At 43.1% G+C, this 21688-nt stretch overlaps 4 protein-coding genes across 4 annotated transcripts; 1 reads left to right on the top strand and 3 right to left on the bottom strand.

Annotated features, from left to right (window-relative positions):
• Window positions 1-156: 156 nt before the first annotated feature.
• On the bottom strand, window positions 157-2007 carry DCS_06486 (uncharacterized protein; the record flags this gene model as incomplete). The annotated part of the gene is made up of 2 exons (XM_040803776.1): window positions 157-1738; window positions 1799-2007. The coding sequence occupies 2 exons, from the start codon at window positions 2005-2007 to the stop codon at window positions 157-159; spliced, it is 1791 nt and encodes a 596-aa protein (XP_040653880.1).
• A 1971-nt stretch (window positions 2008-3978) lies between these two features.
• Window positions 3979-6306, top strand: DCS_06485 (cis-Golgi transport protein particle complex subunit; the record flags this gene model as incomplete). Its single annotated transcript, XM_040803775.1, has 1 exon — window positions 3979-6306. One exon carries the CDS (start codon window positions 3979-3981, stop codon window positions 6304-6306), a length of 2328 nt encoding a protein of 775 aa, XP_040653879.1.
• Window positions 6307-6737: 431 nt separating this feature from the next.
• Window positions 6738-8779, bottom strand: DCS_06484 (autophagy protein Apg9; the record flags this gene model as incomplete). Its single annotated transcript, XM_040803774.1, has 2 exons — window positions 6738-8090; window positions 8174-8779. The coding sequence occupies 2 exons, from the start codon at window positions 8777-8779 to the stop codon at window positions 6738-6740; spliced, it is 1959 nt and encodes a 652-aa protein (XP_040653878.1).
• Window positions 8780-8904: 125 nt separating this feature from the next.
• Window positions 8905-9606, bottom strand: DCS_06483 (uncharacterized protein; the record flags this gene model as incomplete). Its single annotated transcript, XM_040803773.1, has 1 exon — window positions 8905-9606. The coding sequence occupies one exon, from the start codon at window positions 9604-9606 to the stop codon at window positions 8905-8907; it is 702 nt and encodes a 233-aa protein (XP_040653877.1).
• Between the last annotated feature and the right edge of the window lie 12082 nt (window positions 9607-21688).

Here is a 21688-nt window from a genome sequence, read left to right as displayed (position 1 = left end):
AACAAGCCAAGAGGCCTGTGAGTATTAGGTGCGAGGAATGGCAGGGCATGAGCTTAATCCAACCTGGATCCTGCCCGCTAGTTCGTGGGCATCATTTATTGGACGACACGCAGTAAAATTTCAATCTAGCATTGTATTGTGTACTCGCTACATCTGTCAGTCAACAGAGAGGAGGCTGAACATGTTATTAGTTGCCAAGTTATTGAAATCGGACCAAGGCTTTGTTGAATCATCGTTCGGCCTCTTGCCCGTTGCCTTCTCATTCGCAGATTTGATCATCTTGAAGCTGCCACGGTACCCAATACGCGGTGCTCGTTGTGCGGGTGCTCTTAAGTTCAGGCAATCTGCCAAGGCGTTGGCTAGCTTAGAATGTGATGGGGTGGTTAGAAGATCTACAACGAGGTCAATGTCGGGGAAATTCGAGAGAGAGGACATGTCGGTCAAGGCCATTTGCAGTTGACCTAAATTTGGCGAGACGGACTCCGTCGACCTTTCTAAAGCATGAGATAAGACTTGCTGGAGCATTCGAAGAGAGTAACAAGTAGCATGGATTTGGGAGACGAGATGGATGATGTCCCAACTGATACTGCGGCTTGCTGTGATTTCTGAGGAATTGAGGCGCTGATGGAACGTCCACCAGGCATGAGACTCTTTGTCCTGTTGCCGGCATTCACGTGCGTCCAATGCGAGATGAAGCATCACCCAATATGTCCCTGATCCATTTGAAATACCTCGAATCCGCTCCATAAGATCTAATAAATCCTGGGCAGACCGATCCACATCAGCTGCGGAGGTGAGAGCAATTTTTCTTCCCTTTTGCAAAGTGCTTTGTACGCGACGGTACTCTAGAATGTGTGTGTGCATTGTCAAGCGAGTAGGGGTGGTTGATGCCAGCACCGTGTAAGCTAGTTGGCGGATAGTGGTACTGTGTTCCCAGGCACTAGTGCGATTTGGACATTCCACCAGGACGGGCAAATATATTTGAACAAAGTCAGGGTCCTCTGTAACATTCGTGGACAGCTGGGCAAGCTGCACGTATAGTTCGGATATTCTGGGGTCGAAAATCATGATGCAATATGAACTGTTGGCCATCACACGAAGATGAAACTCGCTAGCATTGTTGCGGTATTGCTGACAAAAAGCCTGGTAGCGTTCTTGATCTGGTGCTGGTTGTGAACAAGCCCGCATGATTTGTGGAAGGGAAGCATGGGACAACTGCTTTCGTTCATAGGCTAGCCGAGCAAGTCCTACTGATGGAGATAGCTCGAGTTGCTGACATATCTCGCTGGGCGAATAGCTGGCGCCGAATATCGACGAGTCGGGGTTTCGATGCAGATCTCGAAAGAAGACAACTTGACCTGCCCCGAGATTGTGCACCAACAAATCCGAATCCGAAGTTATGACAGTTCCGCCGTGCAGCGACACGTAAGAAGCACAGTAATTGTCTGCCTCACCTGGCACGACATGAGTCAAGGCTTCAAACTGGGGGTGCTGTCGGAGGGCATCGATGATGGATGGCACAAGGAAGCTAGGGTCTGCGAAGGGGCTGACCTCTTGGGTGGCAGCTAGAAAGGCATCAATAATGACATTTCCCTTTTCTTGGACTAGTTGGGCTTTGATGCATCCATCGGGGCTTCCCGCAAAGAATTTCGATATCTGCAGCGTACTTTTCATCATTCTCTCCATGCGCACTGCTTGTTTCGCTACTGGGAGATAGCCGTCGAAGTAGATGGCTTTTCTTTATATCCATGTTAGTGGCTGCAGTATGCGAAGACCGGGAAAAGTTTGTCGGACATACATAACCACCCGCTGCTTGGACAATTCATCCAGCCAGTCTATAACCGTCCGACCAAGAAGGCGATAGGATGGATGGGTAATACCATTCCGCCTGCACACATGGAGGACATGATAGGCCAACGCTGGCCCATCGACGACGACAGTTTCGTCTTGAAGGCGGCGATGGATAGCCAGGGGTTCCAAGGTGGCAATGAGACGCGGAATCCCCATTCTGAGGTATAATTCGTTATGTCGAACAAGACTTGGGTCATTGGCGATCGATATGGCAAGAGCTTTGTAATCCCAGTTTGAGATCAGCGGTGGGGGGGACAGCACTTCAGGACGGGCGCAAACCAGCAAGGCTATTATCCTGAAGGATTTGTGACTTGGTTCTGTCGCTCAACCTTGTTCCTAGCTTTGTATGATCTTCCGTTCGAAGCCCTGCTCGCTAAACGGAAATCAGTTAGAGTCGTAGGAGCACGGAGAAGATAGTTCCATTTGGAGATGCCCAGAAATCAACTAACCACTTATTGACTTGACACATATTGTGCATATTCAAATAGTATATGAGAAACTGGTGCTCGGTGAGCTTCTCTCAATTACTACTCCATTGTACCGAGGCCAGTAAGTACAAGTCTGGCTGGCATATGACTTGCTAAGCGAAAGGTGGGAATAAAATGAAAATGAATATTAGTTTGATTACGACTACCATTTTGATATAACCTGCTAGAAATACGCATAAAACATAGTAGGAAGGCCTGTTAGGATTAGTCCTGTTGCAAACAGCAGCTGACTAACTATAGAAATAATCTTAGTTATGTTTTTGTAATCTCCCGAGGTTTGAAAATCCTGCAGGTATTTATGTGGTTTGCAACGAAATAATTAGAAGCCTAAGTACATCAGGTAGTAGTATTAATAAGGTGCAATAGTTCAAGAGGAAAATTAAAACAAAAATATTTTAACTATAAGCTAAAAAGGAAGGAGGCTTATATATAAAGAGAAAGAATAGAGTTTGTAGTATTATGATATTAGGCTTTGTATTATAATATTAGGCTTTGCCTAATAGAGCTATGTCTTAGGACAGAGTCACGTACTACTGCACGTAACTTGTACTCTATGACTAAGTAGGCATTGGAGTATAAGTACTCCAATGCCTAGTACCTGAGTTAGAGTTCTGTAGATTTCTTAACAACTATTTCCGACCACTAGATACTGGTAGTACTGGTGACTCCATAACACTTTGCCTAATAGAGCTGTGTCCTAGGATAGAGTTACGTGCTATCGCACGTAACTCGCACCCTATGACTAAGCAGGCATTAGAGTATAAGTACTCCAATGCCTTGTACTTTGAGTTAGAGTTCTGTAGATTTCTTAACAACTATTTCCGACCACTAGATACTGGTAGTACTAGTGACTCCATAACATATAGTTAGCTAATTAATTGGGTTACCTAGATTACTATTGTAACACATATGGGGAGGTGTGCCTATATAGAAAAAATGTCAAAAGTTCCGCCAGTATCTGCACTTGGTGCAGGCACTGCACCTCACATTCGCTTGTAAAGCTTCTACGCCTATGCTGAGCCATACATACTACATATAGAAATAATGCCAAAAAGCATAGGTTTAATCTTAAAATATAAAGTTTTAAGTAATTAAGGAATATTGATTAAGGAATATATTACTGTAAGAGAAGCTATATTAAGAGTATTACTATATATTTTATATGTCTAAGTATTAATAAAGTTTTTAATACAAAGTATTACATTCTTAGTAAAGATTTTAAGTACTTCTTTTACCTGATTTCCCTTTCTAATAACCTTAATAAGAATGAATATATTAATATATTGATTTTTTTGCATATAATAAATTCAAGCATGTCACGCTTACTAGTATTTTGTGTTCTGGACTGAGGCTCCACTACTCAACAGTACTCGTGTCCAGCCAGCGGTTCTCTTCACCTGGAAAGTGAACGAAAGTGGCCAGAACGCATTACGCGAAGTTGCGTCTCTATCCCCCCATACGCATTCTCAAGTGAGTGTGCGGAATATGCAGAAGCTGGTAAGAAAACGAAACCCGCCAACCTCTCATTTTGCTGCCGTTTGGCATTGATACATGAATCAATCGACCAGATTGATGAGGAATGCATGAATCTCCTCCGTCTCCGTCCCCTACAGGACGACGACCTTCAACAATCGCCTTCATGCCACTGCCCAGTCAAGATGGCTCGCCGACAGAACCGAAGCAGCCACTTTCCACACCTGCAGCTTCCGTAATACTCCCCAAGTCAAGACACGCCACACCCACCATTGGGGGACTCCTTGGGTCCCCGTCGCCATCGAACTTGGTGCTACGGAAGCCAAGTCCATCTTCTGCTGTCTTGTATGCGTCTACGCTCTCGCCACCTGGTTCAAGACCCATGTCTCCTACTGCACACAGCTCGCCTTTGCGATCCGTCTCCGAAACAACCCCCGAGAGCACATCGCGTCAGACATTGATGGAGAGTGCTGCCAGAAACCCTGAAGAACCTCTCAATCTAATTCTGCGATCTTTCGTCCCACACGTTTCTGTATTCCCGTCGAAAGACACCGAAATCCTTATTGGCGGAAAAGGGTTTCGAAATGGGCTGTGGGAGCTATTACGACCTTTTGGCGAGAACATTAAAGGAAAAATGACCGTACGGGACAGTAACGGAGTGGGCCAAACCTTGGAGGACTTTTCGATTCGGTTTACGCGATTTGGGAGCAACATTGGTCACCCAGACCCGTCCGTGTCAAACTCCAGCCAAGACCCGACAATGCAAAGCCAGCGAGGGGGACACGAGAGCCATTTGCGAGACCGCAAATTGCTGGCAGATGTAGAGGCTGTTGTGGAGCGCCACTTGTCATTTGCCGAGCAATTATCGTCACCATTACCTCACTTCGAAAGTCCTCCATCTCATTGGCAGATCCCGGAAACCTCGTCCCCTTACTACTCCTTGTATTTGCGGCGACTACTTTCAGGGCTACCGATCACGGCTCATGAGACATTTTCGCATCCAGTGGCATGTGTTATAGCCATAAGCTCCAAGAACGAAGCCCCCATTGAAGAGCTGAGAGCTTTGTACACGGAGACCAATCGGATCGGCACAAAGCTTCCGCCCTGGGTTGACAGCACGTATTTGCGGTACTACGTGTTGATTCATGACGAGGAGAATGATGACATTACACGATCCATGGCATTGTTCGAACAGATGAAACGACATCTGGGCCTGCATTGTCATCTACTCCGCTTGCGCTGCAGTCAAAGCGTGGAGACAGATGACGATAGTATGCCAATGCCCCGAAGCGACTGGATATCTGCAACCGAAGAGCTGGAAGAGATTCGTAGGAGCGAGAGTGACGAGGAGTTTGAGGATCCATCACATTACATATTCGAATCCGACGTGACAGCGATTCGCGCCTTTGTCTACGAGATGGTTACTCAATCCATAATTCCGACCATGGAAAGGCATATCTCCGTCTGGAACGACCAAGTAGCATCGCGACGCAGAGGCATAGCGGGCCGATTTATGAATTTGTCACGGAAATGGACTGGGCTTGGCAGCAGTTCCCGATCATCGACTGGTGGGAGCAGCAACTCGAAAGACAACTACGACACGGCTGGGTTCTATCAAGCAGAGTCACCCGAGGCGATCATGAGGAAACTTGGAGACTACGCCTTTATGCTGAGGGATTGGAAGCTTGCGAGGTCGACGTATGATATGCTGCGAACAGACTTCAGCGAGTCCAAGGCGTGGAAGTACCATGCTGCGGCAAACGAGATGGCTGCGATCAGCTTAATGTTGATGCCGCGGAGTCTGAGGTCCAAAAATTTGTCGGAGACGGTCGACCAATTGCTGGAAGCTTCTGTCTACTCCTATGGAACACAATCGAACTCGCCGTACGGAGCGATGCGGTGCCTCATCCTGGGATTCGAGCTCCTTCGGTTATCAGGAGTCTCGCACATCGATGACGCAGGGGGATGGGGGCTCAGGTTGCTTGAGTCAAGAATACTTGGCGGGGTGGGGGATGCACTCATTAAAGAACGACTGTCGATTTGCTATGGATTAACGGCTGGTGTGGGAAGCTTCGGCTGGGGTAGACGACTCCGAAAATCGGCAACCTGGGCCGTTCTGGCAGCCGACGCCTGGTGCCAGCAAACCAAGTACATACCCGCGCAAAGATGCCTAGCCAAGGCTCAGATTACGTACGAGTCTTTGCCACAAACACAAGGAATTTCCAAGTTTTCAAGCGCTATCGAGTACATCGCATCGCTGCAGCACGAGCTCGCCGACAAACTCCCAGCGCATGGTGACAACGCTGACGAGGAGGGTGACCTCGGAGGTGAAACAATGAAAGGCAAAATCGACGAGGAGAGTGAGGCCCTGATGGATATGCGTGCCCGCCGAGCGAGTGTTGCAACTCGGAACAGCGTGTTGGAGACAGCCCCGCTCCATGGAGAGTTGGAACATGGAGCAGAGGCTTTGATTAACCAAGGGGGCTTTGGCTGATGAGAAGAACGGCCTAATTCAGGCATTGAAGTCCCTTCATGCGAACGTTGCATGATTTACGATTCCTGTCACTAGCTGAGCTCATCCCCACATTCCGGGGCATCACGGACGATCATGCTGCTGGTTTGTACCTAACAAGGCACTACGACAGTATGTTAAGGATGGCGTGTAGGAGGAACAGACACGATACCTGGAGGAAGCTTGCCACTGCGGAATTTTTGGGGTGTTGGAATGATGCCAAACCCTTCTTGTCGGTTGTTGCAATAGACGAGTACATGATGATAATTACTCGCAAACCAACTTGGGTTTTCGCGGTGGATTGGTTGGATACATGTGTCCCTTACGAGCAGAAGGGGCAAATTCGCTGACAGAGACGAGTCCCATCTGGGGTTGACCTCGATTTGCATTCACGGATGGCTCAAGTCAAACAGCTACAACACCACACCTCCTCGTCGACCATGCTGAGTCTGCCGTAGCTGGTATATCAGGCCCAAAACACCCGCCTCGAGCTCCTCTGCGTTTGCCGCAGAGCTGTTCTCTCGACTTAGGTCCTTCCCTGGCGATGTCTCCCATGCCGACTCTCCCAACCCCCCCCCAGATTCATAATCGTCGTATTCGTCAGCAAATTCCTGGCTTGCAGGACCGTCTTCAAGGGTTTCCTCAATAATCCGATTCTCCCCACGATAGCCTGTCCGTGGATGCCGTGACCGATGCAAGCTTCTCGCCCCAAGACTTGGCATAGTCGTTACTGGCTGGTGGCGGGGATCTAACAATATCGAGGCCATTGGCGACGGTTGCGCCACACCCGGACCAGGCCCAGACCGCAGTGTGCCCATGGTTCCTAATCCCGCAGCACGACCTCGAGGCCGGCCAGGCTCTGCTGCCCGCCCTGCATTGGACCCTTGCAAGTCGGCGGTTAGTGTTGGTGAGTTGAGACTGGGAAACGCTGGTGGAGGATGAAACTGCTGTTGCCGGATCCCAGGCGGCATATGGCCCGGTATACCCGTCTTTGGGTTAATGACGTAATTGTCCAAAAATCCGAAGTATGACGCAGCCATTTTCCCGTGTTTGGTGGAATAATAGTCCTCTCGCAAGTCATGGCTGCCTCTCTGCTGCTGTCCGACTTCGCCAACCCCTTTCTTGAAGTCGAACATAGCAAACGAGCAGACATAGCCCAGCCCGTCCACGTGGACTGTGAACTCGCGAAAGAAGTCTACAATTTGCTCGCTGCACATGGGAAGTGAGAAGAGCAAGAGCATGGGTGTCGTGATGATGCCCATTACTTCCTCGAGAAAGATGACCACCTTCATCTTGTATAGCTCTGAAAACTCCTGCTTAACTTCGAAACTATGCAGTCGTCCATGCCAATGATCTGGCATGTAGTGGGTATACTCAATCACATTCCGCAGAGCGTATTCGGGGTTGAATACGCTCGTCTCCTCGGATATCATCCCTCGTGTTATGGCCCATATTCCCCCGAAAACTCCAAGATAGAAGAGCACAGTCCGGTCTTTGGTGATCTCAAATCCAAGGAAGAGTTCCGAGTCAAGAATTGTGCAGACGGCGAGGACGGCAGTGATGGCCCCAGACATAAATGCTAGACTCCGGGCAATATCTTCCGTCATTCTCTTGGGAAACTGATCGATGTACCGTGTTGCGAACGGAAAGGACATGTGTAGCCTTTCATAGAAGATATGGGGTAATTCATTGAATTCTCGGAACTTCCACTCCGCTAGTGCTGTATACTTTCGTGCTGCCGCCAACTTTGGATCTTTCTGGTATTCCTGCCAGGATTGTTAGAAGGAAAGCGGCCGGGAGCAATTGTAGGGTTTGGGTTACACAACAGATGCGGGCTAGGACTACTCACATTGTAATACGTGAAAAAGTACACAATTATTACGTACGCTAGCACCACCGGGGCGAAAATGAGATTCAGAGCGCCAGCAAAGTATAGTCGCTGCTTCAGCTTTTGGCTGAGCACGCCTCTTCGATCTGCACGTAAGAAGTCTTGCCGCACCTGTCCGCGCTCGTTAAATGCCATGTCGAGGATGCCATAGTGCAAATACCATTCCATTGTTTTGGAGAACAACTGCCTTCCGCGCATAAAAGGTAGAGGAAGGGAAAGGTTTAGTACGTCTTTATTGATCATGGCAATGAGATAGTTTTCCTTGCGCATCAGTCTGTTTGCAATGTCGTGGGCATCTAGCCTCTCCTTGGACTGGCTGCCTATGAAGCGCCGGAGATTCTGTGGCATGTTGGTTGATGTCTTTGGATTCTGGTCCCGCAGCGTCATGATTCGAGCAACAATGTCTTGCCAGGAGACTGTCTGCATGTCTTGGTCGGGAATCTCGAGGAGGTGCACGTAAAAGTCACGAACGTAGACGAGCCGCCGAATTTCGATGAAATACTGCACAGACTTCCATATGAAGAAGAACGAGTACAGCCAGATACCAAGGTTCCAGATGCCGGACATGTTGCGGCTACATTGAGAAATGACAACTTGGTTCAACGACTTACTGACAGGGACCTTCTTGTAGTCGACACACTGACTTAGAAATGTCAATAAAAGTGCTACAAACAGTGTCTCCCTACTTCAAGTCAGCAGAGAGTACGTGGCAGAGACTGAGTGCTGGTGTCACAATACAGTAGCCACAGGGCATTCGAGCACAGGATGCAAGTCAAGCCCCCTCCCTCAAAATAGTCGTATACGTCGCGTGTGAAGCTGTCGAGGTTTGAGGTGTTGACCCATTTCCACAAAGCCTTCTCTTTTCGTCCACCCGGGAAGATGCCTGCCATCATTGATCTTGGTTGTGACCCAGGTGACTGTCCATGGGCTTCGTTCTGATGGAGGCGCCGATGTGCCGCCGGGGCGCCCCATTGTGCTTGTTTCCGAGGTCCGCTTGGAGGTAGTGAAGAATGGGATGGGCGGTTGGCACGCTCTCGTATGGGCTGTTGCTGGAGCTCTCTCTCATCTCTCTCATTAGGTTCCACCAAGAGCGAGGCAGGAACATCGTTGTCTGGGTCGTCATCGTTGTTTGGCCATCCCGTAGTTGTGTTGCGTTGAGTGGGGTGATATCTGTCCACTTTGCCAGCGGCACTATCAGCAGTCATTCGACTGTCGCCGGTAGTCAAGACCTCCGCATCAACAGCATCAAAGTGTTCTCGGAGGTTTTCCTCGTCGACATTTAAGTGAACCCCTTCTTCGAGATCAACATTGGTGCCCCGCCCTCTCAACTCCTCATAAATAGATCCAGTGACTCGGGGAGGACCGTCTGGGGGGTTGAAAAGCTTGCTACTCATGTTGAAATCGAGATGGAGTAATTGCCCGGCATGCCGTAATCGCAATGACTAGTCTTGGAGAGATGATATTGTGGTCATCTGGAAGCACAAGGTTTCATAAGGTCAGCGGCTAATCTACAGCTTCGAAGGGTGGATCTGGAAGGACTATTTACTAGATAACGAGCAGCGACGCTATGCAGCCAACGGGCGTAGCGTTGTTGGGACTTCGGTCAGCCAGAGGCGTTGGCAAGGGGGGGGTGATGTCGATTGAAAGTGGCGGATGACAGGGGAGTGTGATTGATGGGTGCAGAACTCATCGGCGACGTTCACCACCTACAAGCACGTGGCGAAGCCTAGTCACAAGTTCATTACCCTTCAGATTAAGTATGTGTGTGCGCGTAGGCAAGCAAGTAAATCTTGGGGTCAAGTGACCTAAAACACCATGTCTAGCCACCCCGAAGTAGCGACTGCCCACACGCCGTACCTGCCTTGGTCCAAAAACGTAAATATCCTCATGCCCAGACGCGGTGGCATTCGCAACGATTGCTTGTCCAGTGGCAGAGTGGCATGTAACAACTACACAGGATGGAGGACTAATATGAGATAATGGATACGTGTGTGATCATATTCTAGGCATGGAATGACGCAGTGAATCCCGAGCATTTCGGCTGGAGCCGCTAAGATAGCTGGTAGCTCCCCGATTCGGGTTCAACGGGAGTAGCCGGGTTCCGCCCGTAATTCATGATTGCAGCAACTATTAATAATACAATGTACCCTTTGGGTTTAAGCTATTAAATAATAATTAGTTTTATTTATTAACAAACTTATTATTTTAATATTTTTCTTACTCATTTTATACAAAGCCAAAAACAAAACAGTATTATTATATTATTAATTATTGGCCTAATACTTGTATTACTATAATTATATATTTATTGTAGCTATTATTATAAGAAACTTAAAAGGATTTCTTAAAATTTTCCCTAGCTAAAAGAGAGAAGACATACTAGAGCTTCCTATTTTAAGAAAGAGTATTATAGAGTCGCTAGGTAACTGCTTTAGGACTCTTAATAATATTTATTAAAAGACTTAAAGAAGGGAAAACTACTTAATAATTAGGACTTTTAGTTTATATACGTTCCTTTAGTAGGTCTATTGGTCCCTCTACTTTGTATCCTATATTGGGCTAAGCCCAATACTATAATAAAGAGCTCCTTTAGTAAGTCTATACCTTCCTTTACCTTATAATATTTAGACGTAACTAGAGACTATTCTAAAATAAAGTAGTAAGATTATATATATTACTATATATATATACTTATACTAAAAATATTTATTATTGTATTAGGCTTTACCTAATATATAAGAATAAAGGGAACTAAGAGACCTACTAAAAAGTATATATATAACTAAAAGCCTTAGTTATTAAGTAGTTTTCCCTCCTTTAAGTCTTTTAATAAATATTATTAAAAGTCCTAAAGTAATTACCTAGTAACTTTATAATATTTAAAAGACTTTACTTATACTAGTTAGGAGGAAGGAAAAGCCTAACTATTATAAGTTAAAATAAATAAAGGGAAGCCTAAAGAAATTAACCTTTAGTAAGTTATAAAGAACTTTATAGTAAATATCTATATAGAGTTTAGCTAAATATAAACCTAAATAGAAATATACTTTATCTAAATCTTAGCCCTATAAAAGAATAAATAGTAATAGGTATAATAAGACCTAAAGTACTTATTAGCCTAATTAATAAATACCTTAATAATTAACTTTTAGTAAGAATAGACTAAGGATAAGTTAGGTATACTATAGGCCTATATTAAATATAAACTAATTTTAGTTAAGGACCTATATAATAATAATAAGAGTACTTTTATAACCTAAAAGTTCTATATAAACTATAAGCTTTAGGTAGATAGGGACTTTATTAGATCCGCTTAAGACTAATAGATTTTTATTTAGTAAAGCCTTTTAGCTAAAGTCTAGTAATAAGTTATAATATACTTTAAAGAAGGCTCCTATATTAATTATAACCTATTTTAATTCCTAATATACCTTAAATTAGCTTATAGTAACCCCTACTACTAATAACTAATAGTTATTAAACTAAAGGATATTAAGTAAAGGTTATTAAAATTATTTTTAGTATTCCTTATATATTTTAAAAAGAAGCTTATACTAATAGGAGGAATATATTAACTTAATAAGGTAAAACTTATAAAGCTTTATATTAGGCTAACTAAAAGAATAAGGGATTATATCCTTTAGTAAAGGACTATAATAAATAACTATAATAAAGTAGTTAATATATATAAATAAGTTATATTTAAAATAGAATTATAATATATAAAGGATAAAATTAAGAACTAAAGTAAGCCTAACTAAGGGATGGCTAAAGTAACCCCCTAACTTAATAAGAATAGTAATACCCTAATATTAGGGGTTAATATAATAGGCTTAAGGGCTAAGGTTAGGCCTAAAGTAGCTATAATTAGGCTAATAATAAAAATAAACTAAAGCTAACGTAGGCCCTAATAGTAAATAAAATAGGTTATATAAAAAGAAAAAGATAAATATAAGGTAATTAGTATATATATTTACTATAAAAAGGAAGGCTACTATATTTAAATATACCTATAATAAGCTATAATTCTATATACTTTAGGGATAAATATTTAGACTACTTAAGGGAAAAAGTTTATTAGTAAGGAATTAAAAACTAAAAAAAAAAGAAAATAAAGTACCTTTAAGCTAAGTCTATTATAGTATCGGGCTTAGCCTAATATAGGAGAACGAAAGGAACCAAGGGACCTACTAGGAGAAATATATATAACTAAAAGCCCTAGTTACTAAGTAGTTTTCCTACCCTTTAAGTCTTTTAATAAATATTATTAAGAGTCCTAGAGCAGCCGCCTAGTAACTCCGTAATATTTAAAAGACTTTACTTATACCGGTTAGGAAGAAGGAAAAGCCTAACTATTGTAAGTTAAAATAGATAAGGGGAAGCCTAAAGAAATTAACCTTTAGTAAGTTATAGAGGACTTTATAGTAAAAGTCTATATAGAGTTTAGCTAAATATACGCCTAAATAGAAATATACTCTATATAAATCTTAGCTCTATAGAAGAATAGGCAGTAATAGGTATAGTAGGACCTAGGGTACTTATCGGTCTAGCTAATAGATACCTTAACAATTAATCCCTAACAGGAACGGACTAAGGACGAATTAGGTATACTATAGGCCTATATTAAACGTAAACTAATCCTAGTCGGGGACCTATATAATAGTAATAAGGGTACCTTTATAGCCTAGAAGTTCTATATAGACTGTAAGCTCTAGGTAGATAGGGACTTTATTAGGTCCGCTTAGGACTAATAGATCTTCGTTTAGTAAAACCTTTTAGCTAAAGTCTAGCAATAAGTTATAACGTACTTTAAGGAAGACTCCTGTATTGGTTACAACCCGTTCTAATTTCTAACGTACCTTAAATCGGGTTATAGTAATCCCTACTATTAGTAACTAGTAGTTATTAAACTAAAGGATATTAGATAAGGGATATTAAAGTCGTTCTTAGTATTCCTTATACGCTTTAAAGAGAAGCTTATACTAATAGGAGGGATATATTAGCCTAGTAAGGTAAAACTTATAAAGCTCTATATTAAGCTAACTAAGAGAATAAGGAACTATATCCGTTAGTAGGGAACTATAATAAATAACTATATTAAGGTAGTTAATATATATAAATAAATTGCATCCGAAATAGAATTACAATATATAAAGGATAAAATTAAGGACTAAAGCAGGCCTAGCTAGAGGATAGCTAAGGCAACCCCCTAACCCAATAAGGACGATAATACCCTAATATTAGGGGTTAATACGGCGGGCTCTAGGGCTACAGCCGGACCTAGAGTAACTATAACTAAACTAATAACGAAAACAAACTAAAGCTAAAGCGGGCCCTAACAGTAGGCAAAATAGGTTATATAGGAAGAGAGAGATAGGTATAAGGCAGCCAATATATATATCCGCTATAAGGAGGGAGGCTACTATATCTAATAATACCTACAATAAGCTATAATCCTATATACCCTATGGATAAGTATTTAGGCCGCTTAGGGAGAAGAATATATTTATAAGGAATTAAAGACTAAGGAAAAGGAGGGAAATAAAGTACCTTTTGTTAAAATACTAGGATTTATACTAGTAAGACTACCCAAATAGGATACTATCCTATTATTACTACTACTAGTAGTAACTATTAGAAGTACTACTACTAGTAGATATACTATACTATACTGAGAGTATAAGTAAGTATACAGAGCTAACTAATAGTATACAATATACTATTTCTCTAAACTATTGTTAAAGATACTTACCTAATTAGGTATAGTACAGAATGCTCTAGAACATTCTAGAATATTCTAGAATATTCTATACCCTACTTATGGAATGTACTGGAACTCCTTGGAATAAGCCGGAATATTGCTTACCTTACTTATGGAATAAGCTAGAACCTTATGGAATAAGCTGGAATAGTCTTTACTATATTTCTATACCTATATAAGGTAGTAGCTATTCCCTTAGAATAGTTTCTGTTAAAATTACTGGTATTTATACTAGTAAGACTACCCAAATAGGATACTATCCTATGTGTTGCCATTTGCAACACCGGGCAGCAGTACTACTGTTTGCCCATATACTACCACTGTACTGCACGTACAGGTAGTATATCGAGTTGACGAATTGCACTTGCTATGCAAATTCTCCTCGCTCCGACTTGGTACAATTGATGGCAGTACTACTGCCCAGCCAATTTACTACTGTCGCACGTTACGTGCAAAGTGGTACTTGGTCAACCAAGCAAGATCATTGATCGGGCCGTCAATTGACGCGCTCCCAACTACTACTAGTAGTTGCCCGCCAACAGTACTACTGTTGCGCGGAAGGACCCACCCAACTGCAACTAGCAGTTGCTTGCCAGCAGTACTACTACTGGCCCACTCGACTACTGCAGCACTGCTGCTGTACTGTCGCGACCGAACCCTAATACTGATCAACCCTGCTAGTTGCAACCAACTGGCAGTATGACTCAACCAGAGTATTTGGAGCTGCATTGAATGCAAGCAGATTGTTCGGAGATGCATTGTATGGAATCAGACAGAATTCCAACACGTGCACATTGCACTGATTGAGGTACTACCTCTCAGGTATAAAATGGTCCTCCCTTTCCTACACTCTTAGATAGTTAGGTACAACACACACACAAGACGTACGCTGAACACACGCACGCGCGCAAGCAAGCACAAGAAATACAACAGTCTTTCTTTTCTGAATTATCCCTTGGCACTACTATTTGACTTGTTCAAATCTGTATTCCCTGCCCAGTTACTAACTGGTGCACTTCCTGCTGTTACTAACAGCATCGATTGATATCCATTTTGGATAGTCCGTGCAACTGAACTTCCACTGCGCACCCTTCCTATTTTACCCCTTTATTCCAAAAGGTATTTCCCCTTTTCATTTTAAGAGTTTCTCTTTTAAGATATAATTGCATTCGTTTGTATAATTTAGTACTACTAATTGTGTACTCTTGCCTAGTTACTAACTGGTACCCCTTATGCTATTACTAATAGCTTAATTAATTCCCTAGTCCGTACAATATACTTCTACTACCCCTCCTCTTACGCACCTAAATTGCAAGAGGTTATAAGCCCAGAAGGACTATAATGAATCCCCCTAGATCGATCTCTACAGCTTACTAAGCTACCTATTAGTACTACTAGTAATCTTGGATCGACCTTTGTAACTTACTAAGTTACATACTAGTACTACTAGTAATCCCTGGTCACCAAACGGCTCCCCCAACTACTAGTACTACTAGTACGTTATCTACCAGTACTACTGGTAATCCCTGGTTACCAAACAACGGCTCCCCCAACTACTAGTACTACTAGTACGTTATCTACCAGTACTACTAGTAATCCCTAGTCACCAAACGGCTCCCCCAACTACTAGTACTACTATACTACTATACTATTAGTAAAAGACCTATTGCTAGTACTACTAGCTAGGTAGGTAAGGCAAAATCGGAATCTAGTTACTAACTAAAAAATGGATCCCACTAATTAAGGTTAGGGAACTAACCTGTCGGAAATCGAAAAACGTCTACTAGTACAGTAAACGCAAATCGATAAACTTTTACAACAATATACTCAATCTATACAATAACTTAATACTATTGTTCTATAGATACAAAATCGACTAAATACAATCGAGTTAACTCTTAGCAATCTTAGTAATAGTACTACTATTATAAAGACAGAGGATTCTAACTCTAGCTACAAGTTAAATAAAAAAGTTTATTAATTCCCAGAATACGCAAAACTTAAAGGCACCGAGAATTACAAGCTATAGAAGCAATCCCTATTAATTTAACTTTAAGCCCTAGACCTAAAAAGTTTTCTAGATAAACCTTTAATTATATCTAACTTCTTAAGCAGAAATTAGGCCCGTTTACTTATACTATTACGGGATAGCTGTACGGAAGAAACCTTAGTATCTATTGCATAGATTAAAAACCTAACTAAGGTTTTCCTATTATTGAAAAAATAATACTCCAAAGGTTACAAAGCCAAACGCTCTAACCTATACAACGCTTACTATACCCTTACATTTAAGGGGTATAAAGGAATACTTAAGGCATTTAATACTAAATTTAACAGTCGACTTACTAGGCTATAACTAGCTAGAGTAACAATTAATCTACTGGATTAAGCCAACCGATACCTTACAACAGTTAAGCCTGTTTTTCCACAATAGGTTACTATATAACGCAATACCATTTAGTCTTCCCGAGCCTTAGGACTTAAAACAGATACCCTAGGTCTACAATACCTTATAGTTAACCTTTTGGAAGAAAATCGAAACTCTAGTACTACTGGATCGAATATATTTAGCCACAAGGTATCCTAAGTACCTAAGAAAAAGAAGAAAGGGAAATTTAATAAAAAGAAATCTAACCAGTCAAGCCAAACTAATAAAAGAAATCCAACTAATCGACTAACTAACTAAAGGATACTACTAGTTTCCTAGTTAGTAACTATAGTCTAGCCGCTAGCTGTATGGATTTATCTTATTCCTACTAGGAATTAGATACCGATTCTAACTGTACAGAAGAATTGGAAATATTACCTAACTTAGGTAATATTAGTATATCTTAAAATGAAAAGGGGAAATACCTTTTGGAATAAAGGGGTAAAATAGGAAGGGTGCGCAGTGGAAGTTCAGTTGCACGGACTATCCAAAATGGATATCAATCGATGCTGTTAGTAACAGCAGGAAGTGCACCAGTTAGTAACTGGGCAGGGAATACAGATTTGAACAAGTCAAATAGTAGTGCCAAGGGACAATTCAGAAAAGAAAGACTATTGTGTTTCTTGTGCTTGCTTGCGCGCGTGCGTGTGTTCAGCGTACGTCTTGTGTGTGTGTTGTACCTAACTATCTAAGAGTGTAGGAAAGGGAGGACCATTTTATACCTGAGAGGTAGTACCTCAATTAGTGCAATGTGCACGTGTTGGAATTCTGTCTGATTCCATACAATGCATCTCCGAACAATCTGCTTGCATTCAATGCAGCTCCAAATACTCTGGTTGAGTCATACTGCAAGTTGGTTGCAACTAGCAGGGTTGATCAGTATTAGGGTTCGGTCGCGACAGTACAGCAGCAGTGCTGCAGTAGTCGAGTGGGCCAGTAGTAGTACTGCTGGCAAGCAACTGCTAGTTGCAGTTGGGTGGGTCCTTCCGCGCAACAGTAGTACTGTTGGCGGGCAACTACTAGTAGTAGTTGGGAGTGCGTCAATTGACGGCCCGATCAATGATCTTGCTTGGTTGACCAAGTACCACTTTGCACGTAACGTGCGATAGTAGTAAATTGGCTGGGCAGTAGTACTGCCATCAATTATACCAAGTCGGAGCGAGGAGAATTTGCATAGCAAGTGCAATTCGTCAACTCGATATACTACCTGTACGTGCAGTACAGTGGTAGTATATGGGCAAACAGTAGTACTGCTGCCCGGTGTTGCAAATGGCAACACATAGGATAGTATCCTATTTGGGTAGTCTTACTAGTATAAATACCAGTAATTTTAACACCCCCTCTATATAGCTAGTAAGGATACTGCTAAATAGGAATCCTTTGAAGACCTAGTAGGCCAAGGTATCGTTGGAAGAGATCAGCAGTAAGGGCCTTAGTAAGACCGTCGGCAGGCATTGACTTGGTATCGAGATAGCTGATTTTAGCCAAGCCGCTTGTTGCTTCTTGCCGAATGTACCGAAACTTCAGTAAGGTGTGTTTGGTACGAGAGTGCTGATTTGGGTTGTTGGCATTGGAGATGGATCCATTGTTATTATACAGAAGTAGAATGGGTTTTTGAAGACTTTTACCCATTTCTGTAAACAGACCATCCAGCCATTTGAGTTCCCGAATTGCTTCCAGTAGGGCATCCGATTCTGCCTCTATAGTTGAAAGAGCAATTGTACTTGCCCTTTTTGACTTCCAGTAGATTGGTCTACCTGCTAGGGTGAAGAGGTACCCATAGGTAGACTTAGAGGAATCTAAGTTACCTGCAAAGTCGCTGTCTGAAAATCCAGACAGGCTGGGTACTGGGGACTTAGACCAATAGCAAACAGCTAGGTCTATAGTTCCTTTCAGATATCGAAGAAGGTTCTTACCGGTTGATAGTTGGAGACTAGTAGCCTAATGCATATACCGAGATAGCCATTGGATTGCAAAGGCTATATCTGGTCGGGTCAATAGCATCAGGTACATTAGGGTCCCAACTATCTGTTGGTATACCAATTGATTGGTTGCAGGTAAGGGAGGAAGAGGTGTTGTTGTGGCTTGTTTAAGTACACCTGGCTGTAACGGTATTGCTACCGCCTTAGCCCCCTCTAGCCCAAATCGCAATAGTGCTTCTTCGATATACCCCTTTTGACTAAGGGTAATACCCTTGGTCGTTCGGCTGATCTGTACGCCTAAGAAGAACGCAGCCTGCCCGCGATCTTCAATTGGGTAAACCTTGTGTAGTTTTTGTTTCAACTTGTTGATGTATACAAGGTTCGGCCCAATAAGCAAACAGTCGTCAACATGGCAAACTATATAGGTACTGGCAGTACCATTATAGTAGACAGCTGGATCGGATACAAGAGGTCGATATCCGTATTGATGGAGCAGTTTGGAAAGTGCATCTTGCCACTCTTTAGGTCCTTGTTTAAGACTATAGAGTGCTTTCTTCAAAAGAATGCCTTATTTGACTGCTGGGTTGTAGCCTAGCTTGGCTAGTTGCTTACCCATGTTATTAGTCTTGTTGAGACTAATAAATGCTTCCAGTCCATCAGGCATTTCAAGGAAATTAACTTCAGGTAGCTCGCTGTTGAGGAAAGCACCAATAAAGTCGATTTGTTCAATGTACCAATTGTTCTGGGCAGCAAGAGCTAGTAGTATCCTCCAGGTAGGTGGAATGCTTATAGCTGCAAAGGTCTCTAGGTAGTTAAGACCTTCAATCTGCATAAATCCTTTGGCTACTAAACGTGCCTTGAATTTAATGGGATTGTTTTGCTGGTCCTTTTTGACTCGTAGGATAAGACGGCTTTTGAGGAGTCGTCTACTAGTTGGTATTTCTTAAAGTGGGATAAAATGGAATACCCCTGCCAGGATAAGTTGCTGAAATTCAGAGAATATAGCACTTATCCACTGGTCTTTGTTGTCTGATTTAAGTACCTGCTTCCAGCTAGTAGGCTCGCTACTAACTAGTAGTTGCTTTGCCTTAGCTTGGTAGCATAGGTTCTTAATCCAGCATGCCAGGTTGAAATCCACTGAATTAGAATTGTCTTCTAATTCAGGTTCATCTGGAAGAGAGGTATCTGGTAGATCCTCTGTTGGTTGGGCTAGGACCCCCTCTGTAGTACTAGTCCTAGTAGGACTAGTCGGTCCGTTGGCCTCTTGCAACCTACTAGTCCTAGTAGAACTAGTCGGTCCGTTGGCCTCTTGCAACCTGCTAGTCCTAGTAGGACTAGTCGGTTCGTTGGCCAGTTGCAACCTACTAGTCCTAGTAGGACTAGTCGGTCCGTTGGCCAGTTGCAACCTACTAGTCCTAGTAGGACTAGTCGGTCCGTTGGCCAGTTGCAACCTACTAGTCCTAGTAGGACTAGTCGGTCCGTTGGCCAGTTGCAACCTACTAGTCCTACCAGGACTAGTAGGTCTACTGGTCCTAGTAGGACCAGTAGCCCCCTCTGTCTCCCTAGGTGTTAGGGGACTGGAGTTGCTTTGCGAGATAGTAGTAGTTGAATCTACTATCTCAATTTCCCCCTCTGACTCTAGTCCTTTAACACTAGGACTTGGTAGTCGGGGAAGCCCTTGGGAGATAGGGCCAATACCTTCTAGGATTTTTAGGAAGGTAGTTTTTGTAACCGACCTCCTAGAAGGCACATACACAAGGTATGTTTTTGAACCTAGCGTGGCTAGTAGCCTTGCTGGTTCTGTTCGGGATGCCAGTTTGGCACTTTGAATCCGTTTCTGATAAGGAATTAGGACTTCGCAATGTGCACCAATAGCCTTATAGGCCGTGAGATTTGGTGGCATTTTCAGTCCCTGTAATTCCTGTTTTAGTAATTGGTAGGGACTTAAATCCCGGTTCGAAATTGCAGTATAGTTAACAAGATTAACTATAGCAGGAAGAACGGCAGACCAGAGGAAAAGTGGAAGGCCTGCCCAGATCATTGTTGTACGTAGTCGGTCTAGGATGACTTATATGGACCGTTCGGTAAGTCCGTTCTGTTCGGGCGTATACGGGCAAGATGTATCGAATAGAATTCCTTTCTTACCCAACCAAGTCTGGAGCAATGTGTTGATTTCTGTACCCTCGTCGAAAAATAACTGTTTTGGGTAACAGTTGTACTGTCGTTTTAGGCTTTTGAAGAGATTCCGAATAGCCTGGAGAACAGTTGATCCCTCCTTGTTGGGTAAGATCAATACCCAACGGAAGCGGGATTTTCGATTAATTAGTATAAGACCCATAGACTTACGATCATAGGATACTGGTCGAATCCTAAATATATCACCCGCAATTGAATTAAGAACTTGGTCTGGATCGTCGATGGGATCCCTAGACTGGCGTCTAGTGGATTTGGCCTGAATACAGGCAAGGCATTGGAAATCGGCAGCCTGAATAGTCGAAAAGTTAGGCAGTCCAGTAGTAATACTACTGGTCTTTTTCAAGAGTGGGAGACTAATGTGTCCCAGTCGAATGTGCCAAATGCCCGCTTGTTGCAATAGTCTTTGGTAAGACTGGTTGTTGGATTCCGAACAAGTAGTTGGAAGAACTTGTTCCCCAAGACTAGTAGTTGGGACTACTATTGGTCTGTTGCCTCTATAGGAATTGGGTCTTCTATAGGGTCTTTGAACAGGGTAGCCTTAGTAAGGTCCCTTGGTGTAGCCGAACTGACAGTTGGGCTAGGTACCGATCTGGGTGCCGACCGAGGCACTGGGGAAGGTGCCGACCGAGGCACTGGGAAGGTGCCGACCGAGGCACTGGGGAAGGTGCCGACCGAGGCACCGTTGAAGGTACCGACCAATCTTCTGCTTCGGTAGCCCAGGGGGGGGTTGGGAGGGAATTTCGACTGTAATTCCGTAGCTACTGTAGTAGCTAGAGTGGGAAGTATCTGATTTCGTTAGATAGGGCGTTTGTTGACCTTGCTGTTGTAGGAAGAAGCCGTGTTTCTGGAAGTTAAGGAGTCTATATAACTGTCGATTTGAGTTGTATAGATGTTCCTTGATGAGTGTTCCTCCAGACGCATAGTGGCGAATTCTACTAACAATACTGACCTCCAATTTCGGAATGTACAGTGCTTCTTGTAAAACAAGAGTACCGTAGACAGATGGATTGGTGCGAATTAGTACAGTAAATTCAGTACAGCCAATACCTTTGGGATAAATGGACCACCTCCTGTTGTAATTGGTTTTGCTTGGGATTTCGCAATAGGTCGGAAAGTCGTAAACTTAAGCCGGTTGTTGACCAAATGACAGGTTGAGCCAGTATCGTAAA

This window comes from Drechmeria coniospora, chromosome 03 (genome assembly GCF_001625195.1).
Source record: "Drechmeria coniospora strain ARSEF 6962 chromosome 03, whole genome shotgun sequence".
Lineage (NCBI taxonomy): Eukaryota > Fungi > Ascomycota > Sordariomycetes > Hypocreales > Ophiocordycipitaceae > Drechmeria > Drechmeria coniospora.
This window is presented reverse-complemented; position numbering and strand designations above follow the sequence as displayed.